Source organism: Ostrea edulis, chromosome 6, assembly GCF_947568905.1.
Source record: "Ostrea edulis chromosome 6, xbOstEdul1.1, whole genome shotgun sequence".
NCBI lineage: Eukaryota > Metazoa > Mollusca > Bivalvia > Ostreida > Ostreidae > Ostrea > Ostrea edulis.
Genome location: NC_079169.1, coordinates 85247404 through 85263312, shown reverse-complemented (window position 1 = coordinate 85263312; position 15909 = coordinate 85247404). Strand labels below are relative to the sequence as shown.

The following is a 15909-nucleotide window of genomic DNA, read 5'->3' as shown; positions in this document are numbered from 1 at the left end:
ATCATGACATGTCCTTGGTCATATGATTCTACAAGAGGCCCATGGGCCACATCGCTCACCTGAGTCACCTTAGCTCATATCTAAAGATTTTTTCTATATCTTCGCATGTAAAACTTTGGCCCCTATTGTTGCCCGAACCTACCCCTGGGGGCCATGATTTTTACAAACGTGAATGTGCATTATGTCAGGAAGCTTTCATGTAAATCTCAGCTTTTCTGGCCCAGTGTTTCTTGAAAAGATTTTTAAAGATTTTCCCTCTATATTTGGAAGTAAAACTTTGATCCCCTATTGTGGCCCCATCCTACCTCCAGAAGTCATGATTTTAACAAACTTGAATCTGCACTATGTCAGGAAGCTTTCATGTAAATTTCAACTCCTCTGGCCCAGTGGTTCTTGAGAAGAAGATTTTTAAATGACCCCATTCTATTTTTGATGCTTTGTGTCAAGTTTGGTTGAAATTAGCCCAATGGTTCTGGAGAAGAAGATGAAAATTTGAAAAGTTTACGCCGTCTACAACGACGACACACAACGAAAAAATTTTGATAAAGAAAGCTCACTTGAGCCAAAGGCTCGGGAAAGCTAAGAAGAATATCCTATGCTACTATGCCCTCTTTCAAGCATTTCCCATCTTATAAGTTAACTGCTACAAACCACCATTTATCTGCTAAAAGCCCCCACCCCACCTGGAAATAAACCATGTGGCCTTTTATGGACAATCCTTGATCTAGGTATGTACCTTAAACATCAACTTAAAACAGTTAAAGCAGTTTACTTTTTCTTTCACTTTTGTATAATATACAATGTCTCGTTTTCAATCTATGTCTGTGATATTATTGTATAATTATATGCCTATTCCTGAATACACAAAATGACCTACTTCATCTGAAATCGTTTGTGATAATGACCCACCCTCTGGCTGTATGTGTAACCCTTGTGAACTTCTACAATTCCTGAATATTCATAATCATACAAAATATACTACAATGAACTCATTGTGTTGGAGAGGTTTTAAAAAACAAGGAAAGTTTTTTTTTTTAAGGACAGGCAGGACAATGGCATGGAAAAAATTATTTGAGGATAATTTTTTCTCTCATATTCAGTGAAATAAAGGGGACTCTCAAAAAATAATTGTCCAAATCATGTGGAGTTTCTTGTAAAAAGTTAAGGGCATGGAAATCTTACCTCATCTATTGATTTCCATAAAAAAAAAAATTCACATAGACAATAGGGAATAAACCCTTTGAGAACTTTATTTGATTTTGAGATTTAGAAAAAAGTAGTCAATAATTCCGGAAAATTTTACTATTTAAACCCTATTTACACTCTTGTTATTTACACATAAATCTGATATTAAATAAAGTGCACTGCCAGACACATGATACTACCATCAGATGTTTATTAATCATACAGAGATGAGTGTATATGGGACAAAATCATGTTAACCTTGGTACAACAATTGGCTTCTCAATACATGTATATCTCTTGAATTGTTTCAAATAACCACATTTCAAAACATGTTTCATTTTATTACATGTATTTAGATTTCTTTCACATGGTATGAATAGCTTCACAATTTTGGGTTGTAAAAAGCAAAAGCCCATTATGTAATAATTTTTGAATAGGGTTCCTGCATTCCTCTCCTACATGTAAGACTGATTTTAAGCTGCAATTCACATTTTTCTACAGATGAACACCAATTAACAAAGTTTGTTGATTCAAGGATTCAAATCTTTATGATCCTAAAAAAAGGGTTATGACACACATGTATATGGCCTTATCACCTTAATTAAAGGTCACGGTGACCTTAATGTACAATGTGACACACCTTCTACCTAAGATGCATTACCTGACCAAGTTTGACAATTCTAGGCTAAATAATTGTCCATTTATGAGCCAGACAGGGATTTGCCAAATTTGGCCATATCATCTTGATCAAAGGTCACAGTGACCTATCATAACTTTGAAGTGTGACCACCTTCTACCCAAGATGCATCAGCTGACCAAGTTTAATGATTCTAGTAATCAGAGTACTTGCATTATGAGCCGGACACAAAATAGCTAACAGGGCAAACAGATGGAACAAATGCCATACTATAGCACATCCCATCTTAGACGGGCATATAAAATTGTCTCAATGATTTTTGTTCATTAAACGAAACATTATCTATGTATTTAACCAACTATGATAATATGATGTACTCAAGCCAACCTCAATGTTGATCTAAGAAACAATGAACCTTTTGCACTCTCATTACTACAACTGCATCATCATATGTACTTAAAAGGTACCAGGTACTTGCAATACTTATCTATTTTCAGAAATCCATAAGAATTAGAGCTGCCCTACATGCCAGTGGCATAATGGCAGTAAGCAAGAACTATATGCATTAAATATTTTAACTACATCACTAAAAGAAGAATTGGTGAAGAAATTTGAAAAATAAATTTTGAAAAACATGCCATAACCAATTTCTAATCAGGTTTAAGATCTTATCACTGTGACATCATAATATACCCTGCTGGTAAAGCAATATATTTATAACGTCAACATCTATTACAACCAAGTACACGATCTAACATGCTATGATGTCATAGCAAGCGCGATGATGTCATAGCTAGTTAAGCAGAGACAGCCACTACTATTATGATGTGGAGTCTCTGACATAATATTTCAACCACAACCTGCCTACTCCTTAAATCTAAACCTATACATACAAATGGATTTTGATATATATATATATATACAGAAATGCTTTAAGAACAAAAAACATATAAAATTGGGTTTAATCAAAAGTGAAGCTTGTATATACATGTATAATAATACAAAATTCATAATGGTAGAAAATCAAGGACAAATTAATTAAACTATATATTCTATAACTTTTGTGCAGGGGAATTTGATGTAACAGAATGGTAAAACAAACTACATCAAAAACAAACAAATGTTTGCAATGTAAACTGAGAATGTGAAATCCTTCATATACACTGTACATGCTTATAACTCTTAAATTCTCTTAAAATAATATACAAACAGAATGTCATGCATGTACAAGCAGGAAAATATCTCTTAAGTCAAAAGGAACCCCATTCAAAGCAGATTAACTTGCTACTTTACATCCTCTTAGTTCATAAACACATGTAAAAATAACATACTGCAATTCACTGTCTAAAGAAGCAAACAACAAAGACGAGTGACACCTTACCAGCTGTCTGATGTCAGCTACAAATCAGTAGGAATTGGCAGAGGTTAGCTACATATTCTTCCTAATATACCTTCATATGTGTATAACATTAAAATATGCAGACTGCCATCTCTTACATATCCTGTATAATTTGCTCGTTCTAGACTGTCAGCTGGTATGCTACTTTTGGTCAATGATGTTTTAATTTTACTGATATTGTCATTATTTCTGGCATACAATGCACATATTAATTTCAGACATATAAAAGATCACATCCATCCTCTGTTAAGCTTTGTAGTTTTATAGATGGCATTTAAACTTTAAATAAATACATCTAAAATTACCCCATACAATTAAGCTTTGTAGTGTTATAGATGGCATTTAAACTTTAAATAAATACATCTAAAATTACTTAATACAATTAAGCTTTGTGGTGTTATAGATGGCATTTAAACTTTTTAAAATAAATACATCTAAAATTACTTAATACAATTAAGCTTTGTGGTGTTATAGATGGCATTTAAACTTTAAATAAATACATCTAAAATTACCCCATACAATTAAGCTTTATAGTTTTATAGATGGCATTTAAATTTTAAATAAATACATCTAAAATTACCCCATACAATATTAAGCTTTGTAGTGTTATAGATGGCATTTAAACTTTAAATAAATACATCTAAAATTACCCCATACAATTAAGCTTTATAGTTTTATAGATGGCATTTAAACTTTAAATAAATACATCTAAAATTACTTAATACAATTCATCTTCACAAGTCAAGGGTTATTGATTCGTTACCTCGCATTAACCCTTGACATCAGTCGCTATTTAAAAGTTGGGCTTGAGAAAAAGCACATGATTGGTTTGCAGCCTGAAGCTGCAAACCAATCAGACAACGGCTTTTATAATCGGTCGAAAACAAAACTAAACAGTAAACAGGCATGGCGACGGCATTATGGCGTATAATTTGTGGCCAATTAGTACAAGACAGATACCGTCGATTGATTTTCGGGAGTTCGTTTTGCTTGAAGAAACAATTAGACGAGGTTTTGGGGTATGAGCCGAATGAAAATGATGGATTGTCGAAGTACGTTTGTCGACTATGTTTTAACAAATTAAACAAATTGTCCAAAATAATGGGAACAACTTCGTAAGATAGCGATTTACCACTGCCGGTTTTAGTCCCAATAAAAACATCTTTTCCTTCTCTGATACATGATATCGAAAGCTTTTGGTTTTCAGTCAAATTATCGATTTGATGCTTTTCACATATCTTTTCGTCAACGGACGCCATTTTTTACTTTCTGTTTATCCCCTTACCAAACTTTCATCTGAAACAAGAAATCCCATTGGCTGATTAATTTTAGCGTATTGCGTCATCCTTCTTCTCGAGCCCAACTTTTAAATAGCGACTGATGTCAAGGATTAGTGCGAGGTAACGAATCAATAACCCTTGACTTGTGAAGATGAATACAATTAAGCTTTGTAGTTTTGTAAATGTCATTTAAACTTTAAATAAATACATCTAAAATTACTTAATACAATTAAGCTTGGTAGTGTTATAGATGGCATTTAAACTTTAAATAAATACATCTAAAATTACCCCATACAATTAAGCTTTATAGTTTTATAGATGGCATTTAAATTTTTAAATAAATACATCTAAAATTACTTAATACAATTAAGCTTTGTGGTTTTATAAATAAACTTTAAATAAATACATCTAAAATTACTTAATACAATTAAGCTTTGTAGTTTTATAAATGTCATTTAAACTTTAAATATATACATCTAAAATTACCCCATACAATTAAGCTTTATAGTTTTATAGATGGCATTTAAATTTTAAATAAATACATCTAAAATTACCCCATACAATTAAGCTTTGTAGTGTTATAGATGGCATTTAAACTTTAAATAAATACATCTAAAATTACCCCATACAATTAAGCTTTATAGTTTTATAGATGGCATTTAAACTTTAAATAAATACATCTAAAATTACTTAATACAATTAAGCTTTGTAGTTTTGAAAATGTCATTTAAACTTTAAATAAATACATCTAAAATTACCCCATACAATTAAGCTTGGTAGTGTTATAGATGGCATTTAAACTTTAAATAAATACATCTAAAATTACCCCATACAATTAAGCTTTATAGTTTTATAGATGGCATTTAAATTTTTAAATAAATACATCTAAAATTACTTAATACAATTAAGTTTTGTGGTTTTATAAATAAACTTTAAATAAATACATTTAAAATTACTTAATACAATTAAGCTTTGTAGTTTTATAAATGTCATTTAAACTTTAAATATACACATCTAAAATTACCCCATACAATTAAGCTTTATAGTTTTATAGATGGCATTTAAACTTTAAATAAATACATCTAAAATTACCCCATACAATTAAGCTTTGTAGTGTTATAGATGGCATTTAAATTTTAAATAAATACATCTAAAATTACTTAATACAATTAAGCTTTGTGGTTTTATAAATAAACTTTAAATAAATACATCTAAAATTACCCCATACAATTAAGCTTTATAGTTTTATAGATGGCATTTAAATTTTAAATAAATACATCTAAAATTACTTAATACAATTAAGCTTTGTAGTTTTATAAATGTCATTTAAACTTTAAATATATACATCTAAAATTACCCCATACAATTAAGCTTTATAGTTTTATAGATGGCATTTAAACTTTAAATAAATACATCTAAAATTACCCCATACAATTAAGCTTTGTAGTGTTATAGATGGCATTTAAATTTTAAATAAATACATCTAAAATTACTTAATACAATTAAGCTTTGTGGTTTTATAAATAAACTTTAAATAAATACATCTAAAATTACCCCATACAATTAAGCTTTATAGTTTTATAGATGGCATTTAAATTTTAAATAAATACATCTAAAATTACTTAATACAATTAAGCTTTGTAGTTTTATAAATGTCATTTAAACTTTAAATAAATACATCTAAAATTACCCCATACAATTAAGCTTTATAGTTTTATAGATGGCATTTAAACTTTAAATAAATACATCTAAAATTACTTAATACAATTAAGCTTTGTAGTTTTGAAAATGTCATTTAAACTTTAAATAAATACATCTAAAATTACCCCATACAATTAAGCTTGGTAGTGTTATAGATGGCATTTAAACTTTAAATAAATACATCTAAAATTACCCCATACAATTAAGCTTTATAGTTTTATAGATGGCATTTAAATTTTTAAATAAATACATCTAAAATTACTTAATACAATTAAGTTTTGTGGTTTTATAAATAAACTTTAAATAAATACATTTAAAATTACTTAATACAATTAAGCTTTGTAGTTTTATAAATGTCATTTAAACTTTAAATATACACATCTAAAATTACCCCATACAATTAAGCTTTATAGTTTTATAGATGGCATTTAAACTTTAAATAAATACATCTAAAATTACCCCATACAATTAAGCTTTGTAGTGTTATAGATGGCATTTAAATTTTAAATAAATACATCTAAAATTACTTAATACAATTAAGCTTTGTGGTTTTATAAATAAACTTTAAATAAATACATCTAAAATTACCCCATACAATTAAGCTTTATAGTTTTATAGATGGCATTTAAATTTTAAATAAATACATCTAAAATTACTTAATACAATTAAGCTTTGTAGTTTTATAAATGTCATTTAAACTTTAAATATATACATCTAAAATTACCCCATACAATTAAGCTTTATAGTTTTATAGATGGCATTTAAACTTTAAATAAATACATCTAAAATTACCCCATACAATTAAGCTTTGTAGTGTTATAGATGGCATTTAAATTTTAAATAAATACATCTAAAATTACTTAATACAATTAAGCTTTGTGGTTTTATAAATAAACTTTAAATAAATACATCTAAAATTACCCCATACAATTAAGCTTTATAGTTTTATAGATGGCATTTAAATTTTAAATAAATACATCTAAAATTACTTAATACAATTAAGCTTTGTAGTTTTATAAATGTCATTTAAACTTTAAATATATACATCTAAAATTACCCCATACAATTAAGCTTTATAGTTTTATAGATGGCATTTAAACTTTAAATAAATACATCTAAAATTACCCCATACAATTAAGCTTTGTAGTGTTATAGATGGCATTTAAATTTTAAATAAATACATCTAAAATTACTTAATACAATTAAGCTTTGTGGTTTTATAAATAAACTTTAAATAAATACATCTAAAATTACCCCATACAATTAAGCTTTATAGTTTTATAGATGGCATTTAAATTTTAAATAAATACATCTAAAATTACTTAATACAATTAAGCTTTGTAGTTTTATAAATGTCATTTAAACTTTAAATATATACATCTAAAATTACCCCATACAATTAAGCTTTATAGTTTTATAGATGGCATTTAAACTTTAAATAAATACATCTAAAATTACCCCCTACAATTAAGCTTTGATGTGTATACTGGGTTTCTAGATCTATGAAATTACAGAGACTTTGGTTTTATGCAAGTAAAGGAAATTGTAGCTGACGTTCTGCCCCACTGCCAATCATTCTAAATCAAAGAAATCATAGCCAGAACTCTACAACTTTTGTATAGCCTAACCTAAAAGTTTCCAATCTCTCCACTTCTTGACAACAACTGTACAGCACAAACAAATTCTGAAATAATGCAGATTTACAGTTGCTATGGATACTTACGCCCTTGACAGATCCTGGAAACCACTCTCCAGCAGCTCTTTTTCGGGGTCATGACCGGCAGCTACTTCTTTTTTGTCCACTAAAAATCAAATGAGTACTTATACAGATGTGTAACACTGCACCAAATAATTATGCTTTTTAGCTTCTAGATGTATGTTCTCTGAAGCTATCGTTTATTTTACACATTTATCAGCTGATTTATTTCCTATTAGTGGACAGAGATGAATGTGAACAATTTGCATTTAACATTTAATCATACATTTTAGATCAGATACATATCCTTCATACCAGAATAGACCCCTCCCTGGTTTCTGCGAACCAGGCAGAAGACAATTATGATGACCACGATGAGGAATACCACAGCGACAGCTATATAGATGAGGAAATTCAGGTTGGCTTGTTGAACGATGGGGCTTCTTGGAGCAACTGTACAATTGAATATTACATGTTAAGAAAGACTGCAAAGGATGACCACCAGAGTCAATATCTTCTCCTGTCTATATTGCTCAAATTTGGACTGTATACATATAATAAAAATGCTGCATTTAGTAATTCTACTTTACATACAGTAAAGTAATTTACTTTCATTACAATAAATTGTCATGATTTATGAAAAATATTCATATTTGAGGGATTTGTAGTGATTCTTTGTTGTACTTCAGTTTCTCATGTTTGTAGTGATTCTTTGTTGTACTTCAGTTTCTCGTGTTTGTAGTGATTCTTTATTGTAATTCAGTTTCTCGTGTTTGTAGTGATTCTTTTATTGTAATTTAGTTTCTCGTGTTTGTAGTGATTCTTTATTGTAATTCAGTTTCTCGTGTTTGTAGTGATTCTTTTATTGTAATTCAGTTTCTCGTGTTTGTAGTGATTCTTTATTGTAATTCAGTTTCTCGTGTTTGTAGTGATTCTTTATTGTAATTCAGTTTCTCGTGTTTGTAGTGATTCTTTATTGTAATTCAGTTTCTCGTGTTTGTAGTGATTCTTTATTGTAATTCAGTTTCTCGTGTTTGTAGTGATTCTTTATTGTAATTCAGTTTCTCGTGTTTGTAGTGATTCTTTGTAGTGATTCTTTGTTGTACTTCAGTTTCTCGTGTTTGTAGTGATTCTTTATTGTAATTTAGTTTCTCGTGTTTGTAGTGATTCTTTATTGTAATTCAGTTTCTCGTGTTTGTAGTGATTCTTTATTGTAATTCAGTTTCTCGTGTTTGTAGTGATTCTTTATTGTAATTCAGTTTCTCGTGTTTGTAGTGATTCTTTATTGTAATTCAGTTTCTCGTGTTTGTAGTGATTCTTTATTGTAATTCAGTTTCTCGTGTTTGTAGTGATTCTTTATTGTACTTCAGTTTCTCGTGTTTGTAGTGATTCTTTATTGTAATTCAGTTTCTCGTGTTTGAGGGGATTTGTAGTGATTCTTTATCGTTGTTCAGTTTATGGACATGAATTTGAAGCTTAAACTTCAGTGACATAATTATGAATACCAAGGTCTTACCACTTCACACTATGATTAAATCATTGTCAGATACAAATGCATGATGAATCCTGACAATAACCATAATGGCATTATGAATATAATTCTTTTTATCATGTTGTCCATCGTCTGCTCTGTAGCGTTCAGTTACTGTACATTAATGGAAATTTAGAGAGACGGCCTCAAGGAAGATCAGTGCTAGGAAGCATTTTTATTATCATTGTGAGAGCACATCAGTTCTTCCAAAATGTCTGCCTGAATGCTTTTTATTCTATAGATACTAATGTAATGTTAATACCTATCTGAATCCTTTAAAATTCAAGCAACTTTTAATTTTTTCACAAAAATCGTTGAGAATGAACCGTTTAATGAAAGAAATATCAAAGCTTTCATATATTTCTATCATTTTGCTACATGTAAATATAAATTTTCGAACTTTTTTAGTTTATAAAGTCATTAGGAAAGATAAAGTTTCGGATAGAATAACCGACAAAAATAATATACACCCCTCCCCCCCCTTACTCAAATGTATATGAATTTGTATTGTAAAAAAATAAGGTATATTGCAGACAAAATGTTCTAATAACATAAATGTGTGTAAATATGATGTTAAATGTAAAGGAAAACACTGGTATATGATTGTACAGAGAATTCTGAGACTCACTTGTTGATATGATTTCCGTTTCCACTGTTACATTGATTTTCTCCATGTCATAATTGTGGAAGATTTCCACCACATACTGCCCTGTCAAGGATAGCACCACACCAGGATCTGAAACCTGGCTAACGTCTATGGTCAAATTGTTGAACTGTGGCCTAGAAATCTTCCAATAGGCATTGTCTTTCACTACTTCCTCTTTGCCTTCATGATTGATGAAGAGCCACTTGTAACGTAAAGACAAAGACGGTTCACTAGATGCTATAATCCCCAAACTCAGCATGTCGCCCGGCATTAACTTGTAGTTTCCAAGCGGCCTCTCAATGATTTTAATTGGATCTGGAGAACATTATCAAAGAGTTCCATCAGTACATTTTCACGCAATCTGCATTGTTTTCATATCATAATGGCCATGTAATCATTTCTTAACTACCAAATTTTTTTAACTCCTTCACTCCAACTAAAGTAGAACTGTTAGTACACCATACCTATAACTTTCAGCAATGCCTCCTTGAATAGGACACCTTCACTGTTTTCAGACATGCATTGGAAAGCACCAGAATCACTGCCCTTTTGTACATTGGTCACAGTCAACACTTCATTGTTGTTACTTAAGATGTACTTATCTAAATTACAAAAGAATATCATATAATTAAGATAAAAGTATCACAGCCAATTCTCTCAGTGTTAAATCTCTAATAACCCCCTCATAAAAAAAACCATTGCTATATTGCAGGGTTTATTGAGTACTTCATACACTGGCATCCTATAAAATGGCTGTACATTCCAAGAGAACTGTACTTTTTTAAATTTGTACATGAAAGACGTGTAACTGCTGTAGAATAAAAATAATATGACCTCATCATCATAATTGTTGAATAAAAAACCCTTCTGTCACAAGATATTGTTGGAAAATAAAAACCTCACAAACATATACTCCCCCCCCCCCCCCCCCCCCCCCCCCACCTCACCAGTAGTTTGGTTTTTATTTTTTCTTTAGGGTGGATGTCTGAAAATAAAAACCATTCCTGAAGTACAATTTTTTTTTTTATTTTCCAACAACCTCGGAGGTTATTCTACAACAAACTATTCCAACTACATGGTTATCATTTCTTAAATTTCACTGATGTGAACACGTCCTCCATATCGTCTTACTTCCATCTATCGATAAGTCAGCTCCATTTTTCTTCCATGTTGGCAGGCTTGGGTCATTTTCTCCAGGCAAAGACACAGCTTCACAAAAAAACTTAGCTGCCTTTCCCTCCGGCACATATATATCATTCATCTGGGGATGTACAGAGTTTGGATTGAGGATTGGAGAGTCTGTAAATTATCAAATATGTGATATTTACAAACAAAACCCAAAACAGCAGACTTACATATAATACCCAGCCAAGCTTGGACGGGCCAAAGGCCCGTCCACAAAGCAAGGCGCTAAAGGTAAAACGTATGTAAAAGAAAACAAATGAGAAAATCAACAAATGAATAGAGATAATCTCTACATATGTTAACTGAAAATTTTGTGATCCATATGAGCACCGCCATTTTGTTTTGTTCCTTCGCGGCTTCTATAGTTATTAGTGTTTTAATTTTGAATGCCAAAAATACAAGACTGACGAGCAATTTGTAATCCAAACACTCAGTATCTTAAATTTTAATGGTACAATAATTATTGTTACAGTTTTTAGCCAATCATTAAATAGAAAAATAGTAATACGACTTAATAGATTAACGAATTCTTGAGTTTTTTAAAATAAAAAAACTGTATACGATATATTTACACATAGTTTATACCACTTTGAATTTATTGATTAATTATGTTTGGTTTTAATTGTCTTATAAATTGCAAACAGGATGTATTGTTGTTTATAATTGTTTGATTTGGAAGAGAGAAAAAGGTCCAGGCTAAATGTGACGTCACAATGCACGATTTACGTCAGCTGGCAATATATTTCCCGCGTTGTATGATTAGGCGGATCCTGTAGTTATCCTCACACATCCCCCCCTTTAAAATTTAGATGTTACTGGGCGTTCAGCACAAGAGGAATTTCATAGATAATATATGTTTTTAAATGAATTATAATTTACCGTACTTAACGGAATTATGATTATCACTTGGGACACGCCAATGACCATTTTATGCTTCGCTCGGTCCAACGGACACACCGTATATACATATTACCAATTGCTGAATTTTTTTTATTAAACCAATTTGCACAGTATTAATATCCTTTATATCAATAAAATAAATAATTTATCAAAACCCACAGCTTGTTTTTCCATAACTAATTTACTGTACATCTTCATATTCTAACTGGATTCAAATTTGGTGGAGAGGCTAGAGCCGTAATTTATAGTTGCTATAAAATATGAAATTCTTTATCTGTCCTTAAGCATATACAGAACTACTGCTAAATCGTGAATACGCCAAATAGTGCATCAGCTCCGACTTGGCCAAATTTTAAATAAATTACCAGATAAGTACAGATAAGGATTGTCTAAAAAAAACTTACAAGTTACATTTAGGAATACGCGTTGGCTGGATTCAGTTTTCCCTTTTCCATTACAAAGGTAAAATCCTTCATCTGTTTGCTCTGCATCCTTGATCTTCAAGATTCTGCCATAGTCGCTGATTTCATATTTAAAAGAATTCTTGATGACTTGTTTATCAGGAGAGACCCATTCAATGTCTGGTGCTGGACTACAAGCAAATGGATTCAAGAAATAATTTATATAAAAGAACATTAAAACAACAGTAATATACATATTCTTAGAAAGGTTAGTAAAAAGCACTTCACATACATATCCCACTTAAGCAGAATTATCAAAAGTAAATACACATGTGAAAATGAAACATTTCCTGTCCCCAAAATTAAAGGTGACGATTTAAATCTAAATCTACATTCGAAAAAATTAATAATAAAAACATGACATCAGAAAGCCATGTAATTTCCCAAATTTGAAGACTTGATAAGAAACTACTGGACTTTATTGTAAACAGAAACACCAAATGCATATCATACATGTATTAGTATGATGTATATAATTTAATTCTACTCGAAACACGCAATTCAATTGGTTCATTTGACTCTATTAACATTCATTATATCATATAAACAAAGTTGTTGTTTAGTCCAACTATATGATGTCCTAGGAATGATGTCACAAAATGTTTGGCTGTCCTGTTTCCATTTTGTTGCTATGGCGATATTGGTCCACGTCATATCAAATTTACATTTTCTTTAGAATTATTCATCAAATAATATCAAATGCGATTTACTACATTAAATGATAAGGAATTAAAGTAGTTTTTGCTCACTCTATACGTTATAAAATACTTTTTATCATAATAATTCAATTTCACTTGTTACATGGAATTTGATTGGCTGAGCACACTAAAAAAATGTAGTTTATATTGTATTTATAATGTAACTTGGTATGGGGACACGCCCCCTTGACAACCCAAAACGGCATTACTTTTCATTTTATTTTACACCGTAGCATCGTTAAGTTGTAGGTTTTCCATGAAATAGAAAATCAGCAAAATAAAACGTGCACAATAAAATACCTTTGTCTGATTTTAATCTCAATGTTAAACAAGGCATATAATTTTTTTACTTGCAGGTACACAAAACATTAACAGTAAGACTCGATACTAACTCTGATACATCGATATCATGTGCGAAATAATGGTATGACAAGTTCTTGCAACTTTGCTGTTTCATTGTAAAATATATATTCACTTGGGGGATTGCTTGATCCGCCTTTCAAAACATAAAATGTGTCGTGTATTACAAAATGTACCAGACAACGTCATGCCAAATCGATTGACTGACATGTGGATCACTTTCTGTGAATTGCTTACACTTTACTGTGTCAGATTTAATTGGTGACAATGCTGCATATGCTATGGTAAGTTATAATTTAGTCACATAGTCCTTTATATATATACTCACTATCCTGAAAACATGCATCTCAGCACTCCCACTCCTCTGTATAGGGCCTTGCCATTAGATTTATAGACGGAAATGGGACCCAGTTGTGGAACTTCAGATGCGGCTGAAACATACATTTGAAACATATGAAAAATATAGATACAATCATAACTTGTACAAGTGTATTCAAAAACTTTTGTTATGTCCAGACTGTTGCCAGTGCAGTCACAGAGGTAATACAAAAACTGTCCATTGAACATGATTGTTTTTTGAGTTGTTGTAGCACATTTATTGCCACATTAAACACAAAAACTCTTTTGAACTCTTCAACTCAGTTCAGCTAAATTAAAAGACTTGAGAAGATATGGCAGCCTTCTTATGCACAAGTAAATCCTTACAGATGATATTAAGACGAGTTTGACTGCCCACAACCAACATCTTCAGCTGTTCTTGCCATATTCCACATCTGTACTGCAAACCAATCCAATCATTGGTATCCGACCATAGGAAATGAAGATCTCCTAGAAATAAAAAAAAATTAAATTTCTTATCAAGATCTGGAAATTGTCTGAAAATTTTGATTGTTGAAATACATTACATGTATGTATACCATAAAAGTATTTTTCACAAAACCATCTAAAACTTGTTTGTTTTTTTTTGAGTTGCTGTAACACATTCAATCATTTTAGTAGTGAGTAGATGAATATTTTGAGTTGCTGTAACACATTTAATCATTTTAGTAGTGAGGTGATTTTTTTTTTAAAGTTCCTGTAACACGTTTAATCATTCTAGTAGTGAGGTGATTTGTCTCCATTCTGCTGGCTTTGGCAAAAAGTATTTTAGAAAATAAACTTAAAAAGAACCCAGTCCCTTAAGATGGTAACTCTTATCTTATGTTATAAAACAATATGTATATATGAAAAGTGTTCAAACATCTTGGACAGATTTTTAAGTGAACTTACATTAGAGTGCCATTGTACAAATAGCAAAGCTTTGAAACGATACTTTACTTCATTGTAAATGGGAAGTTCAATATCCAACAATTTAACCTTCAAGCCATTGATTAAGTACCTGTATTAAAAATTCATGCTAGAAATATATTAAAAGTTTTCAGAGGAAAGGTATGTCTTGACCCTCTTAACATAATGAACCCATGAATTTACATCCCCAAGCTAGGGATAAAAATCACATACAAATTCAAAACCACAAAAAATGACCATAATTTTCATACATAAGAATTACTACCTCTCATTCTGGCAGTTTTCCCTCACAAGCATTGTCAAAAATTCCCAAAATGGTGCCAAAATTTCCCCAAGGAGATTAAAGGATTTAAGCTTCATCTAAACTTTATAAAAATAGCATCTTGATAAAGAAAATATTGGACAATATTAAACAGGATGTTTTTATCTTTTTAGAACATTGTGCAATGTCAATTTTATGTGCATGCCATGTCACATAATAAAATCAAAGCATTATGCATAAAGGTTGCAAAACAAAGCTATATTTACATTAAAATATATGTATGTATTAATTTGTATCAAACATGGAAGATTCAAAATTGAAAAATCCCCAAAAATGTCAGAGATTTTTCCAAACCTAATAAGGCATAAGGTACAATGTAGCTTTTTTAGAATTACACGGTGTGAGAAAGTACTGCCAGTGCATTTCACAATGTAATGGAATAAATATAATTCATACGCACCATCTCCATCCACTCCCACCCGGTTCGTCATTTCCACATTGGTTTTTGTTCCTTCTCCTATCTTCCACTCCACTCTGCACTCCGTATTCGGAACACACTTTGGTTTGTCGCGGCATGGGATTTTACAATGTTCGAACTCCTTACATGGGTAATCTTTTATATCGCTAGAAGGAAAAGATCCCATTCCTACAAGACAACAAGAATATCATGATGTGAAATAT

At 30.7% G+C, this 15909-nt stretch overlaps 1 protein-coding gene and 1 long non-coding RNA gene across 12 annotated transcripts in view; one reads left to right on the top strand and one right to left on the bottom strand.

Moving 5' to 3' along the window:
- Positions 1–15909, bottom strand: part of LOC125645629 (neural cell adhesion molecule L1-like) — a 29444-nt gene that overhangs the window by 2627 nt on the left and 10908 nt on the right. For 10 of the 11 annotated variants that reach the window (XM_048871261.2, XM_056142443.1, XM_056142444.1 and 7 more), the window contains exons 5-13: positions 15689–15874; positions 14385–14507; positions 14008–14110; positions 12565–12752; positions 11207–11374; positions 10540–10677; positions 10058–10390; positions 8214–8351; positions 7926–8004 (exon numbers count right to left, since the gene is read on the bottom strand). In XM_048871261.2, coding sequence (XP_048727218.2) covers positions 7926–8004; positions 8214–8351; positions 10058–10390; positions 10540–10677; positions 11207–11374; positions 12565–12752; positions 14008–14110; positions 14385–14507; positions 15689–15874 — 1456 coding nt within the window. Of the gene's footprint in view, positions 1–3203; positions 3221–7925; positions 8005–8213; positions 8352–10057; positions 10391–10539; positions 10678–11206; positions 11375–12564; positions 12753–14007; positions 14111–14384; positions 14508–15688; positions 15875–15909 lie in introns of all 11 variants that reach the window. The other variant, XM_056142452.1, reaches the window with a different exon arrangement.
- LOC130047430 (uncharacterized) lies at positions 3149–8540 on the top strand. The gene is made up of 2 exons (XR_008796327.1): positions 3149–3246; positions 8192–8540. It is a non-coding gene; the product is annotated as an uncharacterized LOC130047430 (long non-coding RNA).